The 16966-nt window shown below is 41.6% G+C and overlaps 2 protein-coding genes across 2 annotated transcripts; both read left to right on the top strand.

The window, feature by feature from the left end:
• The first annotated feature begins 755 nt into the window (after positions 1-755).
• LOC105937100 (probable G-protein coupled receptor 139) lies at positions 756-6353 on the top strand. The gene is made up of 3 exons (XM_036147114.1): positions 756-2738; positions 3229-3321; positions 4317-6353. The coding sequence occupies exons 2-3, from the start codon at positions 3243-3245 to the stop codon at positions 5324-5326; spliced, it is 1089 nt and encodes a 362-aa protein (XP_036003007.1). The 5' UTR covers positions 756-2738; positions 3229-3242; the 3' UTR covers positions 5327-6353.
• A 1722-nt stretch (positions 6354-8075) lies between these two features.
• Positions 8076-16252, top strand: traf3ip2a (TRAF3 interacting protein 2a). The gene is made up of 10 exons (XM_012878269.3): positions 8076-8153; positions 8599-8627; positions 8741-9176; positions 12491-12578; positions 12668-12813; positions 12899-12987; positions 13065-13133; positions 13213-13317; positions 13520-13594; positions 15321-16252. The coding sequence occupies exons 3-10, from the start codon at positions 8867-8869 to the stop codon at positions 15468-15470; spliced, it is 1032 nt and encodes a 343-aa protein (XP_012733723.2). The 5' UTR covers positions 8076-8153; positions 8599-8627; positions 8741-8866; the 3' UTR covers positions 15471-16252.
• Positions 16253-16966: the final 714 nt, after the last annotated feature.

The raw sequence follows: 16966 nt of genomic DNA, 5'->3' as shown, positions 1-16966 counted from the left end.
GCTGTCGACAAGGGCGGAGATGAGCAAAGGCCTCTGATCAACATGGATGATCAACAAATTCTATAATATATGAAAAAATGTAACTACTTACATGGTCTCTTCTCCCGACATTTTCGTTAATTTCCGTGTGGTGGGCTGTGCTTATAGATCATGTCCCTCAAAGGATTGTGGGTTTCCTTATAGCTCTGTAGCTCCTGTAAGGGACCCTGTAATGCTAAAGAAGCTATGATATACTCTCATTCTCTACTCAGTGCACTATTCGGACACCACTTATCATGGTGACCAGTGATGCACTTCCATTTTGGCTGAAGAGTCCTTAGCCAGAAGATGTTTTCAGATGCAGCACTGACTTATACAGCCTATATACAGAGACGAGTCCTTTATGCAGCTATTCTGGGTTCAGTTATTGACTGGGCCACTTCCTACATGTCTGGCCCCCAGCCCCCTTTTGTGTTTTCTAAACTGTCCAATATAGCACTGGCCACACAGTCAGAAAACATCACTGTTAGGTTCATTGGTCTTTAGGTATGACACTGGCAACCTGTCCAGGTTGTGCCTGCCTCACGCCAAATAGCCCCTGGAGATAGGCACCAGCCTCCAGCAGTGGTAAATATATAACTCTTTGCCTTCACACAACAACTCGCCAGAAGCAACATACAATAAAATGCACATGAAAATTAACAGCAGCCCAATCTGGCAAACTGATCCAGTTTGATACTGACCCAGCTGGGTTTGTTGTTAGGTTTGATATTGTGTCTGGGTCTGCTCAGTCAGCTCCCTGGTGCAAACCTACACTGGGAACCGTCTGGGGCACAGCGAGGTGCTGCTCAACCAATCAGAAGCAAAGTTTAAAGAACATGCCACACTGAGCCAATAACAGCAACAAAATCAGGTTTTTTTTCCTAACAAACTGCTTAAACTCTGAGAGAGAGTGATAAAACATGAATTTGAAAAATCAATGATTTTAGAGAAAACTGTATCCTGACTGAAGCTGCTAGACGGTTTCCAACATGTAAACATTGACTAAAAAGACAAGCTCACTTCAGAGTTTCACTAAGGAATCATTCTTCAAAGTTACCTTACCATGGATAATTTAAAATGGTTTTACAATCTGTTTCAATTAATAAAATAAAATCCTTTATTCTAAAGAGAGGTGTAATGGCAAGCATTCAGATGAGAGTTCCTCTAAGTATATCACTTAAGAGCTCATAAAACCATTCATGCTCAGGAGGCTTGAGGACGCAATTGATGTGGAATAAGCGGTTATCTAGAAGCACACCAAGGATACGTTAAATGTGTGTGAAAGGTCAAATCCGGTGTTCTCATGTGTAGGCCATGATTTTTATATATTCCAACAAACAAAGGGAATAGTGACAGCAGCTTTGTGAACCAAAAAAGTGATTTCTATTTTTTTTATCTTAATATAAAACCATGCACAGAAGAGATTGGTGATAAATGATGGCTTGGCTTTGGCCAACATTTCACTCAGTTATAATTGCAGATTTTCTTATTACTCGAGGATTTCTGTCGGTTTTGTTGCTGGAAAAAGAAATTAGAAGAAATTGATGTGAATCTCTGTGCCTTCTCTGTTAAAGCTCTGCTCTAGGTGTTGTGGAAAAGCTTCCTTTGATTCCTCAGAATGGGAATTTTCCCTTATTTGCCACCCATCCAGGCATCAGTGCGATTCCTTTCCTTTGTTTGTCCTGCACTGTTTGACCTTGTCTAATGGGCTATCAGTGCACTCTTTACACCTTGTGCCAGCATTGATCCCATAGTCAAAGTTTCCCAAGCAACGGGACAGTTGTTCTCTCATTAAACAAATCATCTGAGCAAGAGTGGCAAAAGGGTGTGTTTCCAACTGGCTTCTGTCTTTCTCTACCTGTCCAACCCTCTCCTGGTTGCTCTGATTATTAGCTTAACTAGAAATAATTGGTGATTTAATGTGATACAATTAAAAGTTGGATCAACAGCAGCAGGCATATTCCTGTGGTCGTTTTGTCACTGTTTACAGTGACCTAACGTCATCCACAGCCCTCATCAGTATTTCTAGGACTATACGATCAGACTGCTTCTACTTTCTTTGGCTCAGATTTGCAAAGCCACAACTAATTTAACCCCATGACGTCTGGTGGCATGAATCTTTAAATGGTCCTTTGATCCTGAAAAGTCCAGACATTTGATATTTTAATATTCTCCCTGAATATAAAACTGTAAAATGTGCATATCTGATCCAGCATGTAACATCATGGCACTTTTGAGGATTATGTGAACCGTGGTCCATGGTGCTGAACTAAGCTTTTGATAGTTTCTGATTTTACTGTTTTTGTTTTGGTTTCAATGGTCAGGTGGATGATGGACAGACAAGTCTGCATCCTGGGGAAAATATGGCTAGCTTGCCAGCCGCTCTGTGGAGAGTATCTGGGTGATGTTTCAGCACCAAGCCACATGAAACGCACATGATCAAATAGATTATGCGCCATAAACGCATGGTTGACTCCAGCATTTTGTCTCTTTTCACGCAATCAGCATCGGTTGGGGATCCATTTGGGAACATATTCTTTCATTGAGCTATAAAGGGAATGAATCCCTCCTACTGGGTCTTTCGGTCTGTTAGATCCCTCCTTCTGTTTAGCAAAGCCTTGTCCATATGGAGCCATAATCAGCCTGAATGCACCTGTGTACAAGTCCCCTTTATGGCATCTGCATAGCTTGAAGGAGCACCGTCTGCGGTCCGGCAGGTCTGACTGATTTAAAACAATTCTAGATCAAAGTTAGAAATATTATTTTGTGTTTGATTAGCCAGCTTTAGCTCAGATGATTTGGAAGGAACTATAAACAGTAAGGAGGAAGCAAAAAGAGCAACGATAAAGATATTAATGGTTGTTTTTCTGCTGGTATTGTGTGACAAAGCCATGTGAACAAGTTCCCTGGTAGAGCAACAAACCCCCTTTCTATGGAAATGTGCACTGCTTCCTCCTCATTAGTCACAGGTAGATGAAATTAGCACAAGAAAGTTGCATTTTTTCAGCAGGTTTTAGTCACCAGCTAAACATGTCTGTTTAATAAATAACCGTATTAAATGTATTTGTTTATGGCTTAGTAAAAGGCTGTATAAAAGTAACTGTTTCAAAGATCTGATAAATCTTAAAACTTTGACCGGGGAATTTAATATCTATTTCAACCACAGGATTACGTGCCATAAGTATATTTGTAATGGTTTTATTGCAGGTATTACATGAATCATGGAAGCAGCCAGCGCCTCTGTGTTTGTTACCGTGCAGAAAATCTACTACCCGTTGCTTTGCATCGTGGGTATCCCAGGTTTGTCTTCATAAATTGTAGCCCATATTCTGGTGATTATGGCTTAAAGGTACTTAAAATTCAAAATGTTGTTTTTTACTGGGTACATAATGAATGGATTTTAATGCAGAAATGTCAACCAGCTGAAAAGTGCGTCCAAGTCGTGTGCGGTATCTGCACTCAATAGTGTGTATATGATTGGGGCTCCTTTTCCATGAACTACCGCATTAATCTTGCATAGCATGTAGACAACATGCCTGTGGTTCTGCTGAAGTTCTAAGGAGCCCAGCTAGCTTCCACTTACTTTCACCCGTTGTTTTGGACCACTGAACAACAGTCCACTCCTTTTTCTCCTCGGCACAGGCAAGATGCTTCTTTTGTTCCCTCTGGTTTAGGAGTGCCTTAACAGAAGTGATTTGTAACCCACGTCCTGGATACATCTGTCTGGGTTGGCTCTGGAAGCTCTGAAATCCAGCTGCACTCCACCCCTTGCTAACTTGCCCCATCTGAATGGGATTTGTTTAACAATCTGCTCAATGCTGCAACCCTATTGCTTGGACCACCTTTCATGATCAGCTAAACAAAAAGCAATTACCAACTTAAATAACATGCTGCACTCCACATTATCTTGTACTGTAAATTTAAATGGATGGGTATATAACTTTTATTACTCTGCCTTTTGCCCATTGAAATCCTGGAGATAGGCACCAGCACCCTTTGCGACCCCATGAGGGATAAAGAGAGTAAGAAAATGGATGGATGGATGGATGGATGGATGGATGGATGGATAACTATTATTTCCAAAAAAAATAAAACGTGAAACAGATCACCTGAAAAATGTGAAAGAATTTGCTCAAATAAAGATAATATGGCTATCAACACATGAAGGCAGCTGGTTTCTCTAGAAGAACTGCTTTTGAATTCCAGTCGAAAAACAAATTCACAGCAATACAATAAAGGACATTTATTGAGCTGAAACAAATCACAGGACTTTTTGTTTTTGTGTTTCCTTCCAGCAAACCTCTTCACATTCTACATGATCTGTTTTCGTAAATGTGGGATGTCCAACACTGCCGTCGTTTACCTGAGCTGTCTGGCCATTGTGGACACCTTCTACCTGGTGTGGGTTATACTTCTGGACCTGACTCTGACCTTCTGGATCCTGCAACCCTTCTGGCACTATTACCCGTGGTGTGGTATTCTTGGATTCCTGCAGTACGGTTCTCTCTACAGCTCCTCCTGGATTGTGGTGGTGTTCACCATTGAGCGCTACCTGGTCCTCAGGAGCACAGCTTCCAAACAGACTCTTTCTCAATCCTGGGTTACTAAAATGATCTGCACAGCTATTGTGCTGCTGTCCCACCTGGTGTCTGTACCAATGAGTTGGATCAACATTGTTACGCCTGTAAACTTAACCGTGGATGGAGAGAACATGACGCTACATCAGTGTCGATATCGAAATCATGCCTATTCTACCGTTATCGTGTGGATAGCTACCTTCCTCTCTGGGGGAATCCCCATTGTGTTGGTCATCATCTTTAACTACCTCATTGGGTACCATCTGTCCCGGGCCAGCAACCTCTTTACTAAGGAGGAACGCCGTTTCATGTATGGAAGGAACACCAGAGGTACACTGAAGAGAACCATTCTCCTTCTGGGAACTGTTTCTGTGGCCTTTGTCATACTTAGTCTGCCTCGCTTTGTCACATACTGCATCCTGAGGACCAGGTACAATGATGAAAACTTCAACAGGGATGACTACAGCATTCCCATCAATGTAGCCGGGGACCTGGCTAACATGCTACAGAACCTCAACTCAACCACCAACTTTCTGCTCTACTGCATGGTCAGCCGTCGCTTCCGCCAAGAGCTGGTTCAGGCTATGACTTGCAAGGCGAAGGCCCTTGAGCTGAGTACTGTCCTCAACCACACCACTATGAAAGTTTTCTCAGTTGTAAATCATAGGGCTTCACCATCCAGCAACCCTGTGAATGTAGTGTTAACCGGTGTTAAACAGACAGAATAGAAAAGAACATGATTCAATCGGATGTTGGCCTTCTTAGACTCAATCCCTCGGACTGAGCAACCACCATGACACCAACAAGAGATTTCATCCATTGCTCTTAGTCACTCTCTGAGAAAGTTGAACTCTTGAATAATTGGAAATAATTGTTCAAAAGAAAGTACACTAGACAATTCTAGTGTTTTTTTAAGGCATACATGATCTTGTCTTTGGGAGATTTTGGAAATCTTAAAAGATAACCCAATGTGTACGAAATCTAACAACAAATGCCACCTCTTCATTTTTTAAATAAAGGTGATGTCAGAAGAGCAACATCTGTCAAATATGTAAAACCTGCAAATTCAAAGGGGTGTACTGTACTTTTTTCCCCGGCTTTGTATAACCCATCCTTGGTCTACATAAGTACCCAATTATATATACATTAGATTATTTTATTTTTGAAGGCCTTGATTATTAATCTAAAAAAAAATTAATTTCTTTAACCAGACCTCAGTGTGTGACAAAAGACATTTAACTTAGCTGTATTTTGAGTGTGGTTGAAGTTTGCAATTGTTAGTATAATAAACAAATTTCTAATATTAACATCTTGTTGTGCGGCTACTAACATTAGCCTGTGTGTTCTTAGTAGTTCATTCAGCCTCTTCCATGGGTCACTGAACATAATAAAAGGAACTGGAGACTGCCCATCTCCTTGCTGGATAAAACTTGTTAGTTTCAGTCCGCCAGTTAATGTTTTCCAGATTACATACCTGTGAAATCATACGACTATTCATCCAAAGGCGTTTTTATTCAGTTACACATTAGCCATGGGCCACCTCCCAGTATCAAGGCTGTAGGTTTTAAAATCTTAAACCTACAGTTTGGTCTTATGTGTTTTAAAGTCCTTACAATAAGGAAATAGAGAAAGTGTTGCAGCGAATAAAGAGATATCTATCTGCATTTATTATTGGATAACGCAGTGCCGCTTCTCCCTCAACTGTTGCTGCACACTACAGGTCAGCTGAATTAAGAACCCCACAAAAAAAAAAAATATATATATATATATATATATATATATATATATATATATATATATATATATATATATATATATATATATATATATATATATACATCATGCTTGGAGACAGGACCAATTTAACTGTTTGAAAATATGTCCAGTCCAGAAAAGCCCAGACATCCCTGATGTGGAAACTAAAGCTGCTGTCACACAATTTCTTATCTTGCCGTGTACCGCAGTGCCAGTGGATTGAAAAATATGTTGTACATGAATCTAAACATGAGGAAATGAAGGGGATTTTGTGAAACACCAAAGTCTGTGACGCTTTTGTGCATTTGTCACTTTTGATGCATTCCCATTCTGAATAGTGCATTTATATAAATTCTGAATAGTGCACGTATATAAGGATCAATGCTGTGGAATACACAAAGTTATACTGTGTCATGAATTATATTGTTAATTCTCCATGAGGGTTTGCTTCTTTTTTCTTGTTAAAAGATCAACTTACTATCTGGATATGGAATTTCAAGGCACCACGAGACCTCCCAAGTGGTCAGAAAATTATTCATCAGTAACTTTCAATTTCAATCTCAAGCATCCAGTATCCAAAAATCACTGAAGCATGTGAATACATAACATGAGATTCATTTATGTTATTTTCTTGGTCAATTTTGGCAATATTTGAGTCACCGTTGATTGTGTATTATTAGTGCATATGCATCATACATGGTATGAGAGAGCTGCAAGGCTAATATGGTGGAAATTATCACCAAGTCCAAAGGTTCCATGGCAGTCTGGCTTATGCGGTGATCGTTTACCCTTGTCACAGTATTGTGTATCAGCCTTTTGATTCAGCAGCAAGAACACGAAGCCACTGAAAATAAAAACACTACCACATCATTTTCTTTTGCATTCCTTGCTGTAGCATGTAATCTGATCATCACAGGTGCTAGCTTGCCATATTTGGTTTGATTATATCAGAAAATATCAACACATAAGCAACACAGCTCTCCTGCGTCACAACTGTGATTTAAATACTGCAACAATGATTTAGTAATATCTTTTAATCTCACACTACCTTTTCTAGATCATTTCATCACCTGAGGTTGCTGCATGCTTGTAAATGAAACTTCAAACCAACACTTATTATCTGATTGAACTTTCTGATAATTATCTGACCCCTTCGGTCCACTCAAAAATGTATTTCATTATTAATCGGTCAGTTAATCCTTTATTACAAAAAATATTTAAACGCGACCTTGACACCTTAGTTTAGACTTCCTAACAAGTACTTTTCAAAATGCAAGCATATGTGGCAGGAGAGGAACAAGTCTGACAGCAAACTTCAGGAAGGTGATGTGATATTTTCTGAGCCCGATACTGTCTAGTTTGACAGGAGTATTGAGGAGTGCCACTCATCACTCTTTTTAAAGAAAAGCTGTCAAAGCTGGTCAATTATTAGGGGTGAACTGTGAGCTGGCTGGTGAGCTTTTTTAATAAAGCAGTTAGATTATGTTGTGCATTTTTTTGTTTAAAGCTTAATAAAACAACAAAATTGTGGGATTTCGTGTCTTGCTTATAAATTGTTCTTCCCAGTTTAAAAATCAGGTTGAATTTCTTTGACTAACAATTAAACCTGACTAGCCTGCAGTGAGCCTGTTTTTGCTGAAGAAGCAACCTGATGGGCAGTACTGGATTTTTGCTCAGAGCTATTTGCATAAACGAGTCACGAGGCTTCAAGACTTTGCATAAACCAGGAAGGGGGAATGTTTCCTGTTTGCCTCGAACAGGTCTGCGCAGTAGCTGTGGAATAGGGAGACTGAAGTAAAGGTGAGTACGATACTATTTGGCTCTGTTCTTTTCTTTTTTCTTGTTTTGTAGTCCCGAACACACGGGAAACTCGTGAGATTTTGTTTTTTTGGAACACACCTGGCTTATGTTCAACTCAGTAAGTCTGACCTTTGTACCAGTTTCTGTGTGATCATGTTGCAGTCCAGCCAGCCTGAACAGGTAGAGTTGTTGTTTCACTCTTTTCAGTGACAAAGATTAACGACTGCGTAAAAGAACAGCTGAGAAAGGTTTTTCATGTTCAGAGTCATGCTTATTATTATAGGATAGGTATTTTCAGTAGCAGCGGCAGTTTCGACATGTTGATCGTGACTCTGGGACTGCAGTGCTTGTCATGGCTGTTCTTACATGCAAAATGTTGTGTTCATTTCTCTAAATCGTTCCGTTCTCTCAGAGTCCTGAAATACTGTTCTGTTCTCTCCTACAGTGGTATAAAGAAAATGGAGACTCACAAAGGTAGACAAAACTGTCCTCTTCAGTCTTACTGTGCCAGCAGATCTTTGTTGTCGATCAAAAAGTAGTTCCCTGTAACCTGAAAGCTTTTTTTCGCTGTCGGTTTGTTCTTTCAGGTCCTTGCGCTCATCGGAGCATTCCCATTGAGACTGATGAGAGGATGACAGTTGCCAGCGTGGCCTTGTCCCCTTCTTGTAGCCAGTGTGGATGTCATGATGAGGGCAGCATAAAAGCTGAGAACCATGGCTGTGATAAGGAAGTGTGTTAGGGCGGGCCTCAGGAGGTTCCCCGAGGGCTTGCACCATTATGAAGGAAGAGCTCCTACTCAGCCTTCACCTGGCGATCATGTTATGCCCCAGCATAGACCGCAACAGCCTTTCTACGCACAGAACCCCAGGAATAATCCCAGTATGGGCCTCACAGGTTGTTCAGACAGGTTCCAGTGTCAATATTCTGAAGAACTACAATCCTTGGAGCTACCAGACCCGCTCAAATCAAACACGTCCTGGGCTGAGCCCAATGTGCCACAATACCAAGCACGATGCATGCCAGGTCAGTGGAACTGCTGCATATGTCACACGATGGCCATTCTAACAGTCAGGGTAAACATGTTTGAAATTGTGTTCCTATTTACTGAGAAACTTTGCGTTAACACTTTTTGTTTGTGTATTCAATCCACTATGTTGAATTGTCGCTATTTTTGGTTAGTAAGTAGGTCAAGTGTAGGTTTCATTGAGAAAAGCCAACAAATACAGTGCCTTGCATAATAATCCATGTCATCAAGTTAGCCTCAAAATTTCCATATCAAGAAAAACAAACTAATTAAGCAAAGATTCAACACATCTACACAAAGGTAGGGTCGTTGACGTGCTCTTGCTGTGATTTTGCTGTGCCAGTAATTACTGGGAGACATCCCTGTCATTGTAGACAACGACCTCCACTTAGAGACAGTTTTGGAACACGCTCCTAGCTGATAAATACCGATGATGACACTTGTTAGATTTTTATACCTGCTTCATGTATTTAGACAGGTTCTGTTCACCTGAGCATGGATGGCAGAAATATACCCTGGGTATGGATCTTCAAATTGAACCAAAATATGTGGCTAATCACAGTTAATGCCTTTTTAATTTCACAACCAGGATGGGTTGGATAGTTTGGGAAGTGTGTTTATTAGGGAAAAAAACATTATTTGAAATCTGTGTTTAGTTCTCTGTTACTCTGGTTATTTTGTTTCGGTCTGTCAGAAGGAAAAAAATAAAAACATCTTTGATGATGTGAAATATTTAAGTTTGACAAAAAGCAGTGTATTTCAAACTAAAATGTATATGTCACCTAATTGCTGGTCATTAACCCAGAATAGCAACAAATATCCCAATTGCTGCTCAAATTTGACAAATGTAATGTTGCATCCATCTATTTGTCCACCAGACAGAGAACACCATAACTTGCCCAGACACAATGACGCGCTTGAAGGGGTTATTGGAACCAAAATAAGTCAACAAAAGAGTGAAGACGGCTTGAAAGAGTCAAAGATGGCCTGAATCGCTGCTGACAGCATGAATGACAGCCAGTGCAGGTGGATGAAGGTTGACCAGAATCAGAATCTGATGAGGTATCCAGCAAGGGCAGGGCAAGCTAGCCCGGCCAGCCAGACTGACGTACGGCGTAAACAAAACATAGTCTAGAAGGTGGCTGGTAGAGCCCGGTTTAAAAGTGGGTGCTAACATGATCAACGCAAACAGGGTAGAACCAATCACTACAGATGTAACGCAAGCTCCAAGCAACTTACCTGACTCCGCCAGATAGATTTGCTCCGCATATCCATCTGGAAACCTTCCGTTGAAGTAATTTTGGGAAGGGGCGAAAATACTGGTTAGCTGATTGGCCTATGTTGGTGATAGACGGGCCAAATAAACCAATCAGATTCGTCGTCGCTCGTAACAGAGCGACAACGAAAACACAACCACAAGCCAAGCTACTCTTGCTGCTGCAGGTAAAGGCTCGTTAGCTCAGCAAAGAAATACTCTGTAATTCTGATAAAACTTGCTCGATAGCCACGCTAACGCTAGTTTCATCGGCTGAAGCCGCCATGTTGTTTAGACTGAACTGTCGCGCTTCTCGTTGCGTCACACCTCAACCCGCCTCAAAGCCAACGCTGATTGGACGTTCGTTTGGTGAACGGCTCCAAATTTTCTTTAACGGAGAGTAGCCAGACTGATCTGCGAGTGAAACCTTGAAAGCTCGCGAGATCAGGATGGTCTCACGAGGCTACCAAGCAACACGGTCCTGTGCTGGTCGAGCAGCCATGGAAGTGGGACCCAAACGGGAGTCAAAAAAACAAAGCAAAGTGACATCTGTAGAAGGTTCTTGTTTTTTTTATTATTATTATTTTGTAGCCAGCAGTGTATCCAAAAAGAACCACTAACAACCAACAACAAACAATAAACAGCTTAAATACGAATGAAACGGGAAAATACAATACTATTTACACTAGACAAAGAGCAAACTAAAAAATACATGTATAAACTAATACAAACTGAAAATTTCTTTAACACCTTGCAATAATTACTTGAAAATCTATATCAACAGAAAAATCTGCTCCGGCCAGTATCACCCCTCTTCAATCTGCCTCTTAGTTTGAGCCATACCCAGAACCAATGAAATGTGTGCAAATTCCTGGGGACTGTTTTGTCTGCGCACCTGAGAGTGACATGCCAGGATGAGGTCCATCCACTGCAGGTGAAGACAAGCCCAGAAAACAAAGGCAAACTCCAACCAAACCAAATAAACAAAAGGAAAAAACAATTTATGTTGTTTAACTGTTTTCTATTAATGCATTTTCAAAACAATGCGCAATCTGACATGTAACGTTGGCTCATTTTTACAAACACTCTATTGTAGCTCTTAGAGCCGCCAGTTGTTGAGTTTTTAAAGATATATCCCACTCATTCAGCACATAATAAAGGATTTCAGTAAAACATCGCTCCTCTGCAGTTGCCATCTTGAGTGTTATGGTAACAGAATGGTTAGTCAGTCGGTCTGGCTGGTCAGGGTAGGGGCGAGCAGAGAGTCCACACACACAGGACAGAGCAGGCGGTGCACACACCACTGGACTGCAGCTCACACAAGGCAAGGAGATAATCGGCTCTGACTGGCTGTGAGAGGCAGGTATATATAGGCAATGGTGCAGGTAGAATGACATGCAGGTGATTAGAGTCAGGTGATGCTGCTCCACTAATTAGCTGAGAGGGGCTGAGCAGAAGGTGGAGAACAGCCCGCCCGTCCATCCATGAGCATCTTCTGCTCATCCAAAATCATCTTGTTCTGGAGGAAGTTTGACTTTGATGAGAAAGCAACACTTTTGTTTTAGTACAGGGGTGAGCTTTTGGCAGCTCCTCATACATATAGATATATAGATACGGAAAGGACAACCACACTTGTACAAATCCCTCACTGACTCAGTAAAAGTAAAGCTGTGGTCAGATGGCAGATGGAGAGGTCTATGGGGCTCAAGGGAATTGGAGCTGTGTGGCTGGTTTTGGGTCGAGGTTGGTTGTTGATAATGTTAATCAGAGAATGTGTCATGAAACCCTAAAACCTACTTTGAGACAAATCTACATGGTCTGTCATGTATTTAATTCAGTGCCCTGTTGCTCTAACTTTAGTTTCTCCAAAACAAAACTGAATTCAAGGTTACTGCACATAATGCTCTCCAGACTCTGTACAGATCGTGAGTCAGCTCTCAGAAATGTGTACATCTCTGATGAGGAGTTTTGTGTGTCTGAAAATGAGCATCCTGTGAGGCAGAAGTCGACACTGCCTATAGAGGACATTCATGTTTGATCTGCCATCCTTCTCTGCAGGCCCCGCTCCAGTGGAGGGACCGTTTTACAACCCCGCACCCTATCCGCAGGACAATCACTGTCCTTACGCTCCACGCCACCATTTACAGTTAGTCCGACTTGAATTTTCTTAGCATTGGTTTATATAACACTTTCTGCATGTTGTCCTGAATGAGTTAGTCCTTTTTCTCTCTACAGAAATGCTCCAGAGAACAGGCCTTGTTTTAATAATCCGCCTCCTGCTGATGTGATGCGTGAGGTCAGTGTGGGCTGCTCAGCTGTTGCAGGCCCAGGAGCGTTCACCGGGGAGTTCAGGAAGACCATCAGCTTGCCTGAGGAGAGCAGTAAGTCACATCCTGATAGAGCAGTGGCATCATGTAACGTCTCATTCTCCTGCTTAAAAGTGTTTCGCTCACCTCTCAATTCCAGGGAATGTTTTCATCACATATTCAGTGGACACAGCGGATGAAATGATAAAATTTGTGGGATTTCTGATCGGTCAGGGGTTCAAACCAGCAGTAGGTATCCAAACCTTCCCGTTAGTGTTTGATCCACACACACGTTCTACCCACTCACCATGCATGAAACTCTACAGATCGATATGTTCGACAATCCGATCCGGAGAATGGGCATCAACAAATGGATGGATCGTTACCTGAATGACGTGAGCCTGATTGATGACCTGTCCACATTTTGGCAACAACGTATTTTCCAAAAGCTGACAGAGCAGTGGTGTTTTACAGAAATCAGTCCTCATCATTGTGGTCATCAGCCCCAAGTACAAGGAGGATGTGGAGGGAGGCGGAGACGACGAGCACGGCCTCCACACCAAGTACATTCACACCCAGGTCAGTTGGCTGAGCACGTTGTCAGAGCCCAGACAATAAAGTTTGTTGTGAACATCGGCGTCTTATGGCTGGCTCAAAACATGCTGAACAATAATGCTCCCAATGTGCCAAATAAAAACCAAGCAGTAGATGTGTTTTAGCCAATAGTGAACCTTTTATTATACCTCTGTTGTATCACTGTCTCTCCTTTGCTCTGGCACAGATTCAAAACGAATACATCCAACAAGGCTGCCTGAACTTCAGACTGGTTCCTGTGTTGTTTCCTGGTGCAACTAAGGTAACAAACTGGAGGTTCTGCGACACTTTCACATAAATCTAATGGAGATATAATCAAACAAATCTTCCCATCACGTCTTCTGACTGCTAAACATCTCCTGAGCTCCGTTCCACTTTTGATACCTGCAAAAATCTTTTGTGTCAAGTGGGGATAGTTTTCAACGGTCCAAGGTACATCCTGGATAGGTTGCCCATTCAACATGGAACAGAAAAGCAAATAGGACAAACAATCTTATACACACCTAAGAGCAATTTAGATTTAACAATTGACCAGGTATACCAAATACCCAGAGAAAACTCCTACATGTACAGGGAGAACACTACACGCAAACTCTTTGGCCACAAAGGCCAGGATCTGAACCAGAGTCTACGCCTGCTTAGCCTTTAAATGTTGTGTTAGGGAAATTTTTCTCCTAACTGTGTGTTTGTTTATTCTGGAAATTAAGGGCACATAGTGACATGAATAAATCACAGAGACAGAATTCTAAGTTAATCAAAATGTATTAAAAGAGTTGAATAGTATCGATACAAGGACCTTCTTCACTTCCACCAGTAGCTGGGGTCTCGAGCCAGAAGGAATTGTGACTGATCTTTTACAATGCTATATAGTATTTCTGTTTGCAATCATCTAAGCCCTGAAGGTGGACAGCACAGAGTCCTGCCCACATCCAGCATTTTTGATCTCCCCCTCCTCTGGTCAAGGCCACTCTTCGTCCAGTCTCGTCTGCTTCTTTTCTTGCTGCTTTAATGCCTGAATCCTCTCCCTTCTGCAGCTGCAACCAGTTTGGACCTTTGCCATATATGGCATTAAAAAGGCCATTGAAACAGTCTGCACCTGGGGTAAACAACATTCTCCAACTTACTCCCATCTTACTGGCTTTACCTCCGCTATGGTGTCGATAAACACACTTCACTTTCTCAATAGTTGGTTGGAGGGGTTCTCACCAGAGAGAACCCACCGATGCACAGGGAGGACCGATGCACAGACCCCAGCCTAGGATTCAAACCCGGGACCTTGCTGCTGCATGGTCACGGTTCTAAAAATTGTAGCACCATCTAACCTGAGATAACACAGACAACATTATATTTAACGCCCTTTTTAAACGCTGCTGCTTAAACAACCACCATTAATCTGTGCTCAGCCTGCATCTCCTCAACGGTATCCCGAAACATCCTCTCAAAGCAATTCAGAGGGAAAAAAAGAACCAGCTAATTGACAGTTTACTCCAAACATGATGATTTTGAGGTTTATAAAATAGTTTTTAAAACAGAGTAGGATCAGCATGGCAGTGGGCTGTCGTGTCTGCTGTACTGCAGGTAAGATACTGACTGGGCATATTCTCTTGTTAGAATTATTCTCTCAGACTATAAGCCATTTCTACTTTCAAAAGTATTCAGATTTTCTCTGCGGTCTCTGTGACATGTCAGGACTACAGAGTCAGACCAGTACCCATCTCTTCTTCCATCATTTAGTAAAGCAAATAAGTAAGGGAACAAAAAAATGGATGTTGAATATTAGCAGATAACAGCATGTATGGTCTTTTCTGTCTTTGGTCTGGGTCATGTGGCATTTTCATGTTTTTGGCTCTTCTTAACTGTCTGAAAGTAACGGAGACAAACTAAACACATGAGCATTGAGATGAAAAAGTGAAAGAGCTGAGATAAAGGGGACCAGGTCACGGATCACTTGGTGTACTGACCTGTTCTGCTCCCTCTCTTCCTGTTAGAAACATGTGCCCAGCTGGCTCCAGAACACCAGGATCTACCACTGGCCCAGCGACACCCAAGACCTGCTTCTGCGTCTGCTCAGAGAGGAGCGCTACATCGTCCCTCAGAGAGGCACTGGCCTCACCCTCACTGTTCGCCCTTTGTCATGATGCAAAAAGGGACTATTGGAACGCAGGTTTACTTCCCAGAAGCTCAATGCACAGAATAAAACAACATTAACAAAGACTGTTCCATTCAGTTTAAGTCTTTGCCTTTTGTTCTTCTGTTTCCACATTAGTAGATGTGTGGTTGTTTCACTATTCTTCGTATTTTATTACTCAAACTTTACTCTTAGAACAGATAAAAACTGACTAAGAAACATGTAACAATGTAAGATATTATTATCTATTATAATCATTGATTGTTGTTTAGAAGTAATGCTTTTGACCACCAGGGGGCAGCGGAGAAGCTTTGAACCCAAATCTGTTTAGTTTACAACCTCTTTTGGTAAGAAGTTCTGTAACTGCACGCTAGACTAACATGTAAAAACAACTTCGTTTATTTACACATATATTTCTGTAATAATTTTTATTTCTTTAGTTTATGAAACATTGGATGATTGCTCTCTGTCCCTAGTGCGCTCATACCTCACAGGAGGTATGTCCGCTTTAAAAATGCAAAACACGCCTTTACTGGAACTAAAGCTCCTCAATTATTTTCTACTGTTAAAAATTGACATAATTTAGACTTTATCTGCATGTTTAAATTTTTTTCAATTCTGTCATGATAGATGGTACATTTTAATAGATCATATCAGCTTTATTTCACACTCTGTAAATATTTGGGATGATTTACCAGTAGGTGGCAGTATCTATCAATGAAAACACTCTGGGGGCGATTAAAATGTGTTGTTTTGTTTTACCATGCCTTTGTAATAAAAGAATCAACAGAAGCTAAGTTGGTGAGGATTTTATTTTGAGAACGAACAAAAAAAATGAATGGTTTGGAAATGCATCAGCATGGTAACGGACCTGTAGACCAGCCACAGCTCACACATCCGGTCCAGATGTTCCACAGCAGCAACCTGATAAGCCAGCTTTGTGTGTGTGTGTGTGTGTGGGGGGGTCTGTGTGTGTGTGTGTGTGTGTGTGTGTGTGTGTGTGTGTGTGTGTGTGTGTGTGTGTGTGTGTGTGTGTGTGTGTGTGTGTGTGTGTGTTATCAGCACCAGGTCGTTTTTCTGTAAACAGGAGTGCAGCCAGAACCAATAAATCCAGCCTTTGTTATTGTGTTGCAGGCCACTCCACTCAGTCTTATCTTGTGCGGCCAAAGCTACCAGACACAGGCCTTTTCCCCATTTAAGGACTGGACCCCCTTTCCATCTTTTCCCTTACACTTACAGCTTACAACAATATAGATCCTCAGTTGGCTTCACGTCTGCACTTAGACCACCATTCTAATGCTTGAATGTGCTTTGATGGAAACCATTGTAGTTCTGGCTCTATGTTCAGGATTAGGGTCCTGCTGGAAGGTACCGTTTTGCCCCGGTCTTTTGCAGCCTCCAGCAGGTTTTCTTGCAGGATTCCCCTTAGTTTAGCTCCATCCACCTTCATCAACTGCGATCAGCTTCCCTGTCCCTGCTTAAGAAAAGCATCCCCATAGCATGATG

This window comes from Fundulus heteroclitus, chromosome 15 (genome assembly GCF_011125445.2).
Source record: "Fundulus heteroclitus isolate FHET01 chromosome 15, MU-UCD_Fhet_4.1, whole genome shotgun sequence".
Classification (NCBI taxonomy): Eukaryota; Metazoa; Chordata; class Actinopteri; order Cyprinodontiformes; family Fundulidae; genus Fundulus; species Fundulus heteroclitus.
This window is presented reverse-complemented; position numbering and strand designations above follow the sequence as displayed.

Excerpts from the sequence above, each read along its gene's own strand:
- LOC105937100 (XM_036147114.1), top strand. The coding sequence starts at position 3,243 with ATGGAAGCAGCCAGCGCCTCTGTGTTTGTTACCGTGCAGAAAATCTAC. Across the intron at positions 3,322-4,316 it reads TTGCATCGTGGGTATCCCAG|CAAACCTCTTCACATTCTAC; the intron begins GTTTGTCTTCAT and ends GTTTCCTTCCAG.
- traf3ip2a (XM_012878269.3), top strand. The coding sequence starts at position 8,867 with ATGGCTGTGATAAGGAAGTGTGTTAGGGCGGGCCTCAGGAGGTTCCCC. Across the intron at positions 9,177-12,490 it reads CCAAGCACGATGCATGCCAG|GCCCCGCTCCAGTGGAGGGA; the intron begins GTCAGTGGAACT and ends CCTTCTCTGCAG. Across the intron at positions 12,814-12,898 it reads CAGCTTGCCTGAGGAGAGCA|GGAATGTTTTCATCACATAT; the intron begins GTAAGTCACATC and ends TCTCAATTCCAG.